Source organism: Delphinapterus leucas, chromosome 21, assembly GCF_059928025.1.
Source record: "Delphinapterus leucas isolate spDelLeu-1000000601 "Yukka" chromosome 21, BTC_Dleu_Yukka2, whole genome shotgun sequence".
In the NCBI taxonomy this organism is placed as follows: domain Eukaryota; kingdom Metazoa; phylum Chordata; class Mammalia; order Artiodactyla; family Monodontidae; genus Delphinapterus; species Delphinapterus leucas.
The window spans coordinates 188,922-204,016 of NC_143149.1; the positions used below are offsets into that span (position 1 = coordinate 188,922).

A 15,095-nucleotide genomic window follows, 5' to 3' on the forward strand; every position below is an offset into this window, starting at 1 on the left:
CAGCAAGGGAAGTAATTTTAGGAATAGTTATCTACATTTATCTGATAAATGAAAATCTGTTTGCTAATAGAAAGAATGAATCCGGTTCAGTTTATAGTGGTTTGAAGGTGGTTCCTTGTAACCCGTGTTTTAGTAGTTAATCTATGATGTCTTTACCAAACAGCTATCATAAAGCACAGCTTGCTTTCTAGATCTCGTTGGCCCACAATGTGAGATGGAGGAATAAAAACACCTAAGAAGGCAACACAGAGAACGTTTTGCAGAGGTCAATTACACTGCGTAATCAGCCATGTCATCACACTTCTCGTAACAGTAACGTCAGTCTGGGTTTCCCTTCAATAGGGAGGAGGTGGCAGGGGGTTTCCGACGTTGGTCCTCTTCTAGGTGCCTAAGCTGTACTTTAAAAATATTGAGAATGCAAAGGAAGGATCCAACTTTAAAGGCCAACCCACCTCTTTCAAGATACATATTTATGACTTGGAATACTTTTAATATTTCATCCAACTCTTACCCATCCCCATCCCATTAGGAAGCCATCACTCCTGAGTGGGTAAAGGAAAATCGTAAGATTATTAGGGCAGTGTCAGTAAAACAAGAATCTGTCGGCCATCCAGGCTATTGGGAATTGTGCTACATGCACTACCCTAATCTCCCAGGGAAGAACTGATTTTTTTTTTTTAATTTAACACCTTTTTTGGAGTATAATTGCTTTACAGTGGTGTGTTAGTTTCTGCTGTATAACAAAGTGAATCAGCTATACGTATACATATATCCCCATATCCCCTCCCTCTTGCATCTCCCTCCCACCCTCCCTATCCCACCCCTCTAGGTGGTCACAAAGCACGGAGCTGTGCTATGAGGCTGCTTCCCACTAGCTAGCTATTTTACATTTGGTAGTGTATATATGTCCATGCCACTCTCTCACTTTGTCCCAGCTTACCGTTCCCCCTCCCCATATCCTCAAGTCCATTCTCTATGGGAAGAACTGATTTTTAATCAAAGCTATATTAAGAAAACGCTTTTCTCAAATAGTTGGCTTTTTCTATGAGTGATCTGATGGCTTGATGGTTGGCTGTAACTCATGCTCTAAGGTAAGGTGTTACCCTGAGTGTGAACAGGAGATGAGTCCCAGGCCCGCCCTCGTGGACAGGCCACTGCATGACACAGAGGACCGGGTGGCTGTCACCTCGCTCTGACACTGACTTACCCTGAGCTTTCGACCAAAGACATTGACTTTGCCTTGGGCTTGCTCTTTTCGGAATCTCCATTCCACCAAATTCTGACCGTTTTCACCAGGAAGAGTCATGTTTCTTTTGGCAACTGTTGGGTTAGCTGTGCCGGCCAGAACGTGTGGCTCTGTCTGGTAGTGCGAATCCAGGCCACTGGCGTACAGGATTCGAAGGGAGCCGTCGTAACCAACCTGGTAGCTGTTTCTTAACTGATCTAGAAAACAAGCAGCAGAAAACATGAACTGTAGGTGTGCATTAAACACCAGATTGCTTGTGGGGTTAGAAGTGATATGAATTTCTAAAACATTGACTGGACTCCATTTATAAGGGAATGAAAAGTACTTAATGATATCCTTTTAGAAAATAACAAAACAACTTCGATTTCTGGCATCTCATGCTGTAACAGATTTGGCTGAATGTTAAAGGCAAACTTTAGGGGAATTTAAAGTCCTTCTCTACTTTATTTGCCTGATTAAATAAATGAAGGTTCGACCCCCAGTAAATGTTTTGCAAAGAACCAAGTATGTGTTCTTTTCAGAGGCTGGTGTGTCTCCTCCAAGGGTTTAGAAGACATCTTCCCAATATTCATCCCTATATCTTTTGTTAAAGATGTTTTGAAACGAGTTAATATCTGTACCTTCTATACCAAAAATATAAGGAGATATTTCCCCCTGAAATTGACTTTAAAAAAGGAAGTCGGGCTTCCCTGGTGGCGCAGTGTTAAGAATCTGCCTGCTAATGCAGGGGACACGGGTTCGAGCCCTGGTCTGGGAAGATCCCACATGCCACGGAGCAACTAAGCCCGTGCGCCACAACTACTGAGCCTGCGTGCCACAACTAATGAAGCCCGCGTGCCTTGAGCCTGTGCTCCGCAACAAGGGAAGCCACCGCAATGAGAAGCCCGCGCACCACAACGAAGAGTAGCCCCCGCTCGCCACAACTAGAGAAAGCCCACGCGCAGCAACGAAGACCCAATGCAGCCAAAAACAAATTAAAAAAAAAAAAAAAATGGAAATCATATTTTGTACAAAACACCCTCTCAAAACACCTATTGCCTCAACTTAAAAATTTTGAATAATATAGGACCATTTGGGGAAGCAATGAATTCAAGCAATACTGATTTTAGATGACTGTAGAGATTAACTGACAGAATTGGTTAAAAAAAAAAAGAGTCAGAGAAGCTTAACTCAGATTTAGCAATGAGCCTTAGAGCAATGACCTCACAGTTGCAATTGTCATTGTAAACAGGCCTTTTCAAGATTACATCAAAAAGGAATATGGTGGGAGGTTCCATCACGGAGTTATTGGACATATATACCTACAGACTGAATGAAAAAATGGAAAGGTGAGCTATTACACATATGGGTATACAATTTCCAGTGATGGCATGAGATGCGGATTCAAACGCTGCATCGTGCACGGATTCGGAAAGCTCAGCCTGCTGGCCTTCCATGGCGGTGATGATGATGCCAAAGGGCCTTTAGATGCAAGTGAAGAGTGGGAATTAACGTGTTTTATTAAATGGGAAAGAAAAAAACCGTAACTTCTAGGTTAACAGGTTGTTTTAGATATTATGTGATTTTATATACGTATATATTACTAAATAAACACTACACGTAGACATTAGACTATCTCATCAATATCTCTAGGGGTTTATATTTCCACCTTCTCTTTCCTGGTTCATCTTATAAAATGGGGGTTGCCACTTTCTACCCGGGTGCCAGTGGTATTTTACTTTTTAAAGAGTTTTTTTTTTGGTGTGGACTATTTTTAAAGTCTTTATTGAACTTGTTACAATATTGCTTCTGTTTTATGTTTTGGTTTTTTAGCCCCAAGGCATGTGGGATCTTAGCTCCCCGACCAGGGATCGAACCCGCACCCCCTATATTGGAAGGTGAAGTCTTAACCACTGGATCTCCAGGGAAGCCCCACCAGTAGTATTTTAAACTGGGCCATTGGAAGCTCTGCTTTCGTGTTTACCTTGAACCACGGTGTAGAATGAGTCGATGGAGGACAGGTTTGAAGTGATGCTGACACCTTCTTCTCGGCTGGATGACTCAAGGTCCACTGTGATAGCCTTGTCCATGTCTCCATGGAGGTTTGTGACCACTCCGGTTGGAAACGTCACATTTGTCAGACGACCTTCACTGTCATAGCTGAATAAAAGAGGCATGAACTCGGCATTAAATAGGAAACTGCAAGTTCTTCTTACTCGTGAGAGAGTCTGCAGCAACAGTAGCAGCACACATTTGGAAGAATATTCGTCTTTGTGCATGAGCTGTGCAGTGAGGACTTCAAACATGCTTTGAAGTGATCGGAAGCCTGTTGAACACAGAGAAGCCTCACCGACGAGGGCAAGAGTAAACAGAGCAGCTCCCCTCCCCAGCATGTTATTCTCTCAAGTGTGACCACATTCCTCCTGCACATCTAATTTGCTGTTTCAAAGGGAACATGTTTGCTGATATTAAATTTCTTAGTATTCCTCCATATTTTCTATAAAGTAGATTTAATTCACCGTTATATCCTTTTTGAAAGTTTTACTAACTTATGCCCTCTATGGCAGTGCAATATGGAAAAATATATATATAATTTTGTAAAGCAGTATATGTACATGCATGTAAGTATTTGCATATGTAAAGATATTCCTTTGGTATCCTGAGACATCTTCAACAAATTAATATAATAAGGCCTTTTCTAAAGACTTTATTTCTCAGTGATTGACCTACTTTATAATGGTAAATTGGGACTTAATGTTGGCGGGGTGGAGATAATCTATCTTGTCTATACTCATGTTGTAGGAATGGGTGATATCTTGAATGATGATTTATCATGTTTACTGAAATGAGATGTAATATTTCCTGACATTTAATGACTATTTGCTTTTTTATGATACACTCACTTTTTTTTTTAGCATATAAATATAAGAGGCACCTATAATTTAAGTGTTAGGATATATTTAAAAAGCTATCTTATTATCATAAATATGCACTACAGATACAACATTTTACTAAAAAATTGATTTTGGGGGTGACTTTTCTATTGGTGGCAGCACCAGAGAAAATTTCAAAAATGACAAGGTGGTTTGAAGAAAGGGAAAAAAATGTAAATTCTGGATGAAAAACCAGGGACTTCCTTGGGACAAAAAATATACTTAAGATTGGATTTCATATTAATACTAAGGCTGCTTCATCAATAAAAGGTCTAAGTGAAATGGAAACCTGAACCATGCCCTACTTAAAATAAGCCCAGATGCAGAACTAGGAGAGAAAGAATCTTATTAATGAAAGACAGAAGTTACCAGAGGAGGAAAAACAGTGAAGAGGATCCTAATAATGGGTGTAAACATGGGGCAACAAGGGAATAAGGGGTAGAAAAAAGGACTTAAATGACACTTTGGAATAAAAGGAGAGAGGGCTTCTAGACTGTAAAAATTAGCTTTGAAAAATGTGGTTATAGGAATTAGGAGCAGACTCTAGAAGGCCAATGTCATGGCGGAGCTAGGAAGGCAGAAGGGAGGAAGGAGACGGATGTCTGTTCAGGGCCCGTTACTTCAGTGGGGACAGCATCACTCAGACGGTGGGCTTGCCTGACTTGATCTGACAACTCGCCCTGCTGCTTCGTCAGCGGCAGAAACGGGCACTCAGGAGAAAGAGGCGGGCGACGGATGGAGAAAGAGAGAAAGAGAGAAAGAGAGAGAGAGAGAGAGAGAAAGAGAGAGAGAGAGAGAGAGAAAGAGAGAGAGAGAAAATGCGCCGTTGAGTGTAATCATTGTTTGGACCCATAAAAGGCAGAGCTGAAGTGAAAGAGCAGACTCCCTTCCCTCTCCAGCAGCCCAAATGCCCCCAGCAGATTAAGGCATCAGTGAAAGAAACCAAAACTGCTTTTTTGAAGAAATTATTACTCTTGAAACAAACAAGCGTAGGTTTATTTATGCAGCAAAGCAGTTACAGAATTACTGACCAAACCAGCTTAAAGTGCAATCTTAACCTGGACGTAATTCTTGCAGCGCGTTACATTTCTCATAGGATACGATGAAAAATAAGCTATTGTGTTTTAAAGAAATGAACACCCTAAGATAAGTAAGTACTAGGGATGTAATGTACAACGTGATAAATAGAATTAACACTGCTGTCGGTTATATATAAAAGTTGTAAAAGAGACAAAAATCCCAAGAGTTCTCATCACAAGCAAAAAATGTGTATTTTCTAGTTCTCTAATGTTGTATCTATAGGAGATGATGGACGTTCACTAAACTTCTTGTGATAATCCTTTCATGATGTATGGAAGTCCCATCACTATGCTGTACACCTTAAACTTACACAGCGCTGTCTGCCCATTATATCTCAATAACACTGGAAGAAAAAAAAAGAAGCTATAGAAAAATTGAAAAAATAAATTAACATCCTTTGGAATGCTCCTACGTAAAAGGCAGTTCAGTGCTGCACTGTGCCCCCACCCCCTTCCCATTTTACGGTGGAAAAATGAAAATATGATGTGGTCAGGTGATTTGATCTGGCTCTCTTTGCATCTCACGATGGGGCCATAACTGGAACTTTCATGCACTGGACCCAGGTCCCTTAGCCCTTCTGTAAATCACAGGGCTTGACTTGAAGTGGAGAACGGTAGCTTTATACAGGTGATGCCACCTGCCAGCACTCTGCTGATTCATTCTTGCTGCTGTCACTCACCCGCCCTTTATCGACCCCTTTGCTGGTTTATGTTTTCTAGCTCCATTCAATCTAAAGCAGGTCTGTCACCTTCCTCCTGCAGAAAGCATTTCTCCAACCTTTGCCTCTGCTCTTTCATTGGCCTCTACCCCACGTTCCCTGTCCTGCTGGGCAGGCATCTCCTATCACAGGATGCTGCGGGCATGGCCATAGAGCACGGGATGCTGCACATTCAGACACTAACCTATTAGCCTTTGGTTCTTTGGAAAATAAAAGTACGAGCAGCCTTTGTAGGCGGTGCAGTTAGAATGACAGAGGGTTAAGCTGGCATCTTAGTGGCCCAGTTTCACAGTTTAGCCCTGGAAGTCCTCAATTTGTGCCTTCAGACGAGTGGCTGCATCTACGTTAAGGCACTAAAAGGGCTGAAGGGCTCGCACAGGGCCGGCCAGGAAAGCTGCTATTTCGGAAGGGCCCTCAGAGCATCTACCCCGCCAGTCACCTACCAGTTTCTGAATAAGCTTTGTGGGCTAGTTACGGTGCGACGGGATTGTGGGTACACAGAGCATCAGAAGTCTGGTGGTCCAGAGTCCCCCCACCCCCTGAGGGCAGGTGATGGAGCGATCGTGCTGGAGCAGAGCAGGGAAGGGCCACCTCAAGGTGGGGACCTAAGCTGGGCCTTGAAATCGATGCGGATTTATACAGGTGCACAGGACACATTCCAGCCAGGAAGACAGCCAGGGAGAGGGTGCAGAGGACTGAGGACGGACGGGCTGTGAGGTCAGGGAGCAGAAGAGCCCACTGAAGCGGAGGGTCCGCGTAGGGTCCCTGATACGGTAGAGGGAGGCTCATCACTGGGGACTGTGACGAAGGTTTTAAAGGGAAGCAAGGCTTTAATTCGGTGTAAAGGAGCCCAGGGGCGGGGCGACACGTCAAGCAGGGAATCCTTCCCAGACTTGCCGATTTCACAAACCAGTACAAAAAATAAAATTGGGGCCCAACAGAGAGTTTTTAAATAAAAACTCCTCACCTATAACTAGCATCATTTCATAAAGAAAGGCCATTTACTCATGCCACAGATAGAAAGGACCTAACTTCAGGGTGAAAGTTCTTGACAAGGACCAGTAAAGCTTTATGAAAATGTTCTCCCCATCATTATTTATTTTTTCCATTTCACTGTGGATCTGTGAAATCTTCTGCACAGATTCACATCTATGACAACAGAAATGCAACAAGATGGATGGCAGCCATTAGAATTGCCAGGGGATGCCGGATAAGGGAGGGAGAGAGAACAAGGGGCCAAGATGCCTTTCAGACGTGGCAGGCGATCCCTTCTCTGGCAAAAGCAGAAAAACAACGCAGCAGCCGATGTTCGCCTGTCCTCTGAAAAGCTTTGATCCCGGGTGCTAACAGGGGCCTTCCCATCAAACACACGCCTCTGGACATGCTCTCTGCTTCCGCACAGCTTCGCGGCTCTACGGAATGTTGCTTGGCCTCGCTGGTGAACCAGGCCTGCCCAGCTTGTAGATCTGAGACATGGTTTTCTTTTATGAGCTTCTTGAATTTACAGTGCGATAGGCTCCAGGGAATCTGACTAGAACATCAACTTGATGCCCCCCTTTCCACTCATCCGGTCGCAGCCGCACGGCTTCAAGTTCATCGCACAGCACACTCTTCTTTACTCCCGGTTGACCCCTCTTGACAAAGGCCCCTTTTGCTGGAAAAGGCAAATCCCTCAGGCTCCCCACGACCTTTGCGATGCTCTTCACTGATGTTTCTCTGTTTGTTCGTCTTTCATTTTGATTTTGCGTTTTTTTGCCTAGACTTGCTGTTTTAGCCTTTGTGGTATATTTTTATATCTCTTTTCACGTTTCCTAAACAGCGGGATTATCGACAAATGCCCCGGAAAGCCAGAGCCTCAGACCTGATCTCAGTTGAAGACGCCGATTCCGTTCTGACGTGAAATTTTCTCTCTCGCTTCCCTTTACAGACAGAAGTTCCCAACTCTTCACTTTTCCTTCACAATGTCTCTCACATATCTTCCCACTCCCACAGCCACCCTAGATTTCAAAAGCTGGTCTTGTCGCCTCTCCCCATACTCACGGCTACCAAATCCATCTTCCGAAACCCGCCCCGAGTACCACGCTTCTCTGATCAAACATCTTCTAGTGGTTCCTCAACGGAGAGAAACACTGACTGAGACTGTCACCAACCAAGGTCAATAGACTATTGATACCGCAAATGTATTCAGGTAGAAACAAAGTTCTTGAAAACTTTTTTTTTTGCAAGTGGTCTAAAACATCAGAACAAAACTAATTTATTATAGTTCTGTCTTCATTATACACCACGTGTTGGTGAGTTAGACACAACAAAATTATTTTCTTTTCTTTTAAAAGTGTCTACTAAAGATAAAAAGAATAAGGTAACAATTGACATGTAGTTTGTTGCATTAAAAAATCTGATATACTTATTTCTGTTGTCTGTTAGCTTGTTCTAAGTCTTTTAACTCTTACCCAGAAAAAGTCTTGTTCAAAAGCAAACATTCAATTCAGTTGATACATTACAGTAGAGTCAACTAACATCATTCAACAAAGGTCACAAGTTTTCTTTAAAACTCAACAGGATTATCTGTTGTCTTCAGTGCTTCCCCATAACATGGCTTCTTTTTGGCCTCCCCGCGCGCCATGCGGGATCTTAGTTCCCCGACCAGGGATTGAACCCGAGCCCCCTGTGATGGAAGCGCTGAGTCTTAACCACTGGACCGCCAGGGAAGTCCCATGGCTTCTTTAATCAAATGTTTCATTTCTAAAATTACCTTCTGTTTTTGAGAAAAATCTGTGTCCATGAGAGCAGGGATTTAGAGAAGAAAGCAAACCAGCGAAGAGAGGCAGCCATCGCCCTGAGAGGGGCGGCTCTTTTGAGTGGGCTGCCCTGTCCCCCTTGCCTTGCGATTCAGCCTTACGTTGAACTGGTCTCAAAGGTGAGACAAATGTATGTATTTACTCCTAAAATGTTGGCAATGCTCCTCTCCCAGACCTTTATTCTCCTCACCTGTAGAGGAGTGGACACCAGCCAGCTAAACGCATGTGTCACCTTTGACTGGTTTCTCTAGTCCAAATCAGCCTGTCTTGAGAAGCTGAGACACCAGGAGGTGTTGGTCTGGATGGGAGCCAGTCATGGCTGGCTCTTCCATGTCTTCCCCAGGGCTACCCGGAATAAGCTGCTGAGTGGGGCTGCATCCGTGTGCTTTTAGACTTGAGTCCCAGTAAGGATTCCCAGGAAAGACATAATCAACCTGTCTTTCCCCCACTGTCTCCCCGACACAGAGGGAGAATCTTTTCTCCCATCTATCAGAGTTCCTTTAATCCAATGTCCTTTCATTGTTTAACAGCCTGCAAAACCAAAAAAAAAAAAAAAACCCCCAACAAAATCCGCCCCCAACCTTGCCATCTGTATGGCAATACTTTTTTCACAGTGCTAACCCGTAATAGCTTCTTATCTGTCGTTGTGGTAAAGCAGAACAAAATTACCAACCTCATGATAACACAAACACATGCACAAAGCGCTCCTGGGTCTGCAGTCCTGGTGAAGGATGTGCGCAAACGGCAAAACCAGAACAGAACCCGACTTAAGCTTCTCGTGGTGGACTGTCTGGAACCCTAATAGCAACAATGCTATTTGTAACACTCTTATCAAAAGAATTTACGTGTAAGCATTCTGGGAACGAAACTGAGGTTTGTATATTTTAACAGCGATCTCACAGGCAAATCATAATTTCTTTGAATTCAGGAGCAATGTTGTCAGTTAGAAATCCTCAAAAAATCAGGTTCTGAAGAGAAAATGCAAAATGCTTCCATCATCAAGGGAAGTAGAGCAATCAACCAACTCTTAAATCATTGGTTCATCTGGTACTTAGCTGTCTGCTACCTACACATTACCAAAAATAACGGGGAAGATGCAAAATAAGAAAGACGAAAGAAGGTATTATTTTACATGATGTTTGTGTCCAGGGCTAAGAGGATCCTGATGAGAACGGGTGGAACTACAAGGGTGGGAGCGGAAAGAGGGGTTAACACACACATTTCTCTGCTGCTGTTGCATTTTATTCAGAGGTCTTGCGATGGGGCAAAATTCTGGCCATTGGTTTGCTTCATAAACCCGGAAAGGGCAGCGGCCTACAGTCAAGCCACTATCCTGTTTGGCAACACCCAGATAACATGAGTTCAGAAGACCACAGACAACGGCAGATCTTTGCTTTCTCACCTCTGGTCCCGCCCTTACTTTGAACATTGAGCCTGGTGACAGATGGTCATGGATAGGACATTTTTCAATATTTTCGATATTTTTCAAAGATCGAATTCAAGAAAAGGGGCCCAATGCCTCTTTCCTTCCGTGGTCATCACCATATCAGGGAGAGCTGATGAGGTGATAATGACCAGCCCTGAAATTCACAGGCCTTGAGACAAAGGGATCCAAGTCAGGACATTCCAGAATTAGTTCCCTTTGTGGTTTGAAAGATTGTGGGTGAGCCCTCATTAAGACAGGATCTTATTCAAACCATTTAGAAAATGTTTGTTGACTACGAAAGGTTGAAACGAGTGGGACACGTCTTATTTGTTTAGATAACAGGTCTTGGCCAGGCCTTGAAATGTAGACTTGCTGGAGAGGGGATGTCAGGGAAATTTTTGTTCCAAAGAATCTGTCAGACAAAACTGTGCATGCCCTCGTCCTCCTTGATTGATTCCATGGGGCCCGGGAGCGCTCAGAGGACAAACCCATCCTTCTCCGGAGCTCTCCTCTTTGTACCCTGGCCACTCACTGAGACCCACCCAGGAAATGGCTGTGCAGTGAGTCAGGACAAGGTGGATTTGAAAGACTTACGGTAAAGCTGGAAAGGTTAAAATAAAAGTACGAAGCCCATTTGGAAAGAGAAATTTTATTACTGTAAATTGCTATGACTACCAGCAGCATAATAGATACCAGGTTTGGCTGAAATGCCACACTATTTTAGCAAAAGAAATCTGGTAACTTCTTAAATGTTGTTTCTTTTGGAATCAGCCTTGACAGGGACCTAGGAGAAGTTGGGGAGAAATGGCAGAATCACACATTTTTTTAGAGCAGGCAAGAATTTTTAATTACTAGGAAGCCTTGCATTTCACAGGTGAGGGCACAGAATTTTAGAGAGGTGCCATGCCTTGCGCAGCGTCACACAGATGGGAGTAAGTGACAAAGTCAGGCTGGAACCCAGGTTCTTAGTTTCCAAACCGAATGCCTTTTCCCAATCAGCTTACGCTGCTTCTCAGAAAAGACAGCAAATAGAGAACAGAGAGAAAGGCATCAAAGAACTAACGGGATGTCAATGATTTGGAAATAAGGAAGGATTGGGAGGAAAAACAATAGATGTAGTGGGTAGACTGGGAATCTAAGATGAAATAACATTTAGGCTAAAATGCTGTCTATTCACAAGCTTTATGAGAGAAAGTAAATATCGTGGAAAGTGTGAGGATGGAGGGAAAGCAGAGGGATGGTCAGACGTAGGCAGTTAAGGAACATGAGGGAGCAAAGAGGGGACAAATACAGAAGGGGAGGTAACACACAAGGCGAGGCCCAGATCTGATGGCATCAATAATCGGGGGGATGGTGTCCAGTAGCAGAAAAGGCGACCCTGAAGTGTGAACACTCGTACTGTCTCCGTTGTTGAGCCATAGGAAAACTTAGTCTGTAAATTCATATATTCACACGTTTCCCCCCCAGCTAGATCTCATTCACACTTGGGGCTCAGCTCTTTCCACGGGCCCCATGCCCACGTCTCTAGAACTGACTTGCCCTGAGTTCTCATTGGCTGTTTCCGAACACAAGCTGGGCTGGACTACAGTCCCCTCAAAGCCATAATTTCCAAATCAGAGCTCATCTGTTTCTACCAACCTGCGTCCTCCCTGTATTTCCTACCCACTTGGTCGCTAGGTCAGCAGATTCTCTTTTCCCTCCCCTCTTGCATTCAGTCACCATGTTATATTTCATTTCCTAATGACTAACCACCTCTTTCTCTGTAATTTCAGTGCCCATCTGTGGGTCAGGCCTTCACCTCCCAACTAGATTTACTGTCTCCTAACTCCTCTCTCCCCCTTTTCTCAGCCTCCTACTTTTCTACATTCAATCCATCCTTATATTGTCCCCAGATGGACCATGTTGCCTTCCTGGTAATCTCCTTCATGGGAAGCCTGTCCAGCCAGGATCGCCAGGTGGTCAGGTTAAGCCCTGCTTGATCAAAACTGTGATCTCCATCTACTTTCTTTTTCCTACTTTCACACATGCTCTATGCTCTTGTCATTCTGAGCTGCACCTTCTTTCTAAAACCTACCACGCTCTGCCTCCCAAGGAAATGCTCTCCTCCGGCCTGGAACACCCCGCCTCGGCTTGCTCACCTTGCTTCGTACCTTTAGGGGTCTCACTTTAAGAACCTCAGATTATATATAGAATCTAAAAAACAAAAATGGTTCTCATGAACCTAGGGGCAGGACAGGAATAAAAACACAGATGTGGAGAATGGACTTGAGGATACGGTGGGGAGGGAGAAGCTGGGACAAAGCGAGAGAGTGGCATGGACATATATACACTACCAAATGTAAAACAGAGAGCTAGTGGGAAGCAGCCGCATAGCACAGGGAGATCAGCTCGGTGCTTTGTGACCACCTAGAGGGGTGGGATAGGGAGAGTGGGAGGGAGACACAAGAGGGAGGGCATATGGGGATATATGTACATGTATAGCTGATTCACTTTGTTATATGGAAGAAACTAGGGACGGATGGGAGGGATGCTATGAGGAATCAGGGATGATGGTTTCCCCAATCATCTTATCTCCTTCCTAGGTCATCTCGCCCAACCCTGGGATGGAGTCCAGAAGAGAACAGAGTCCATATTAGCTCTGCTTTGACACCTCAAGATTTTCTGAAGCCAGGATCCTGGAACACAGGCAAGGGGCTTCTTCTGGGAGTCTAGGAGTTAGGGTAGCCTGGAGGAAGGGATGCTGAGGTTGCTTTTATTCTGATATCATAGGAATCAGTCAGAGATGCCAGACAGTCTCTGGAAAATACCCAACTGTCCATCTTCAGTTCTGTGATTATAAAATAGTAAAGTTCCCTTGTCACCATGTAGATTTCTTGCCCTGTTATCAGACAACCCTTTAAAATGGCTGGTGTATATAACTTGGTCTTAGGGTAAGTAAATCATCTGATAATCACGGTGTAAGGGAAGTTGCTGACACACCCAGATATGATGCTATCAGGTCATCTAACTTAAAACTAGATTGCAGAAGAAAATTGGATTAAATCAAGCATTAGTAAAAGCATTGCCTTAGTAGCGTTCAGGTTAGTGTTTGAAATGTACAAAAATGTACAATTATTCAATCGGCTACACACTTTTTTTTACTGATGTCCCTGGGACTATACATTCTGGTTACAAACTTAAAGCAAAATTATTAAACAATTAAACAAAACAGCAAAAATGGAAATCAACCACAGCATTTTCCCATGAATTTCAGTGATCTGCTGAGAAAATCTCTTAAAATCATCCTTAATGCAGCAAATTTTTTCTTCCACGAGGAAAGAAAGAGAAAAAGGAAAATAAAGGAGAGGAATTGGGCACCAGTTTTAAAAATGTATTTGTAAAATGGGTTGCTTTGTTTTTAACGCAATTTTGGGCAGAAATAGCAATGAAACGTGATTTCAGCGTTTGAATTTTTAGGGTTGGATGTCAGATGCCTACCAAGGGAAAGGTTATCTTCTCAGTTGTGTCCCATGGAAGATGCCTCTGTGATTTTTCTAACATCATGAGCTATTATAGTCACACACACACATCAAGAGAACACAGCCCGGCACAGATGTCCAGCTATTTAGACATGATTCAGTGTCAAGGGGACCGGACGCATCTTTCCCGACCGGGAATAACCATCACTGAGTTCTCCTAGGTTACCTGCGCTTTTTGCTCACTGCTCTGGATCTGAAGCCCAGTTACGCCTTACGCTGCCTCTCTCTCCTTCTCTGAGATGCCCTTTTCCATCTTCTCCCAGACGATCGGAACTGATGTCAGTGGCAGCTGTGGATCTGTCGTGGGCTCGGGGTTACATTCATTATAAAGAAATGGTTAAGAAGCTCGTTCTGAAATTGCTCAGCTTGAATGAGGGACAGTAAAGCACCCAAATGAGAAGCTGGAGACCCACATACACCTACATAAATGTGTAAGAGCTGAAACTCATTTATTTGCTCCGTGAATCTGAATAGAGCTCACGGAAGACCACAGTCAGCCCCGTGCATATAAAGCTCCAAATATTCCAAGTCCCAAGATAGAAAACTGCCACCGACCCGGCTGTGTGCATGTACACGTCAGCCAGAACTCGGAGGTGTTTTTTCCATGCTGTCTTCTCTAAGCAGACAGAAGAGCCTCTAGATGTGCCCACACGGTTTGTATCTTATGGGGTAGCAAGCAGAGAACTGTGAAATGCCGTTAGTCATTAAGTACTTGACTCAATTACCCAGTTCAATACACTGGGTTTGCTTTTGTGCGCATGCAAGTGAAGAACTGAGGTTTCGCTCTGGCTATGAACTTTTTAAATAATAGATTTCTAGCAAGTAAGATCTTTTGGGTCTCCCTGGAATTACTCTAGCTAAGGAATTATAACGTGTGATAATTGTTTTAAAATGGTATGAAGACCAGCACAAAATACTCCCTAATACTAAGTGAAGGGGGTAAGTAGGCTCATCACAGGGTCCTCAGACGAGGGGACGCCAGAGCCAGATGGACATCCTTTCTACCACCCAGCAACTCAACGGAAGAGGAGGTCTGAGGCAAGATGGCTTATTCAATTAGCAACAAATAATTATTCCGCTCGTGAAACATATTAGTCTAACTCAGGGATTTCAGAGCTGAGTTATAAACTACCTGACACCTGTCTTCCTATCACACCGTCTGTAGCATGTCTAAGAACACTGGCCACTTCCCTAACAAATCACAGTAGGGACACAAAAATCACAAGTAACACGGAGAGAAATTGCTGCGCCAAAGACGGTATCTCTAGTTTCTGAAATGAAGGTTTCTTGTGCTTTGCAAACAACCAGTGAACCCTAAAAAGTCACCCTATTTTATTGGTGACTGATGAGAATCTCAAGTTGAGAGTCGGGTTTCCTTTTCCTAGAGCCGTTCTTCC

General features: G+C 43.7%; 1 protein-coding gene across 1 annotated transcript in view; it reads right to left on the reverse strand.

Moving 5' to 3' along the window:
• TENM3 (teneurin transmembrane protein 3) overlaps positions 1–15,095 on the reverse strand; it is a 318,373-nt gene that overhangs the window by 23,239 nt on the left and 280,039 nt on the right. Inside the window, exons 22-23 of the mRNA XM_089903558.1 lie at positions 3,210–3,385; positions 1,208–1,443 (exon numbers count right to left, since the gene is read on the reverse strand). Coding sequence (XP_089759684.1) covers positions 1,208–1,443; positions 3,210–3,385 — 412 coding nt within the window. The remainder of the gene's footprint in view (positions 1–1,207; positions 1,444–3,209; positions 3,386–15,095) is intronic.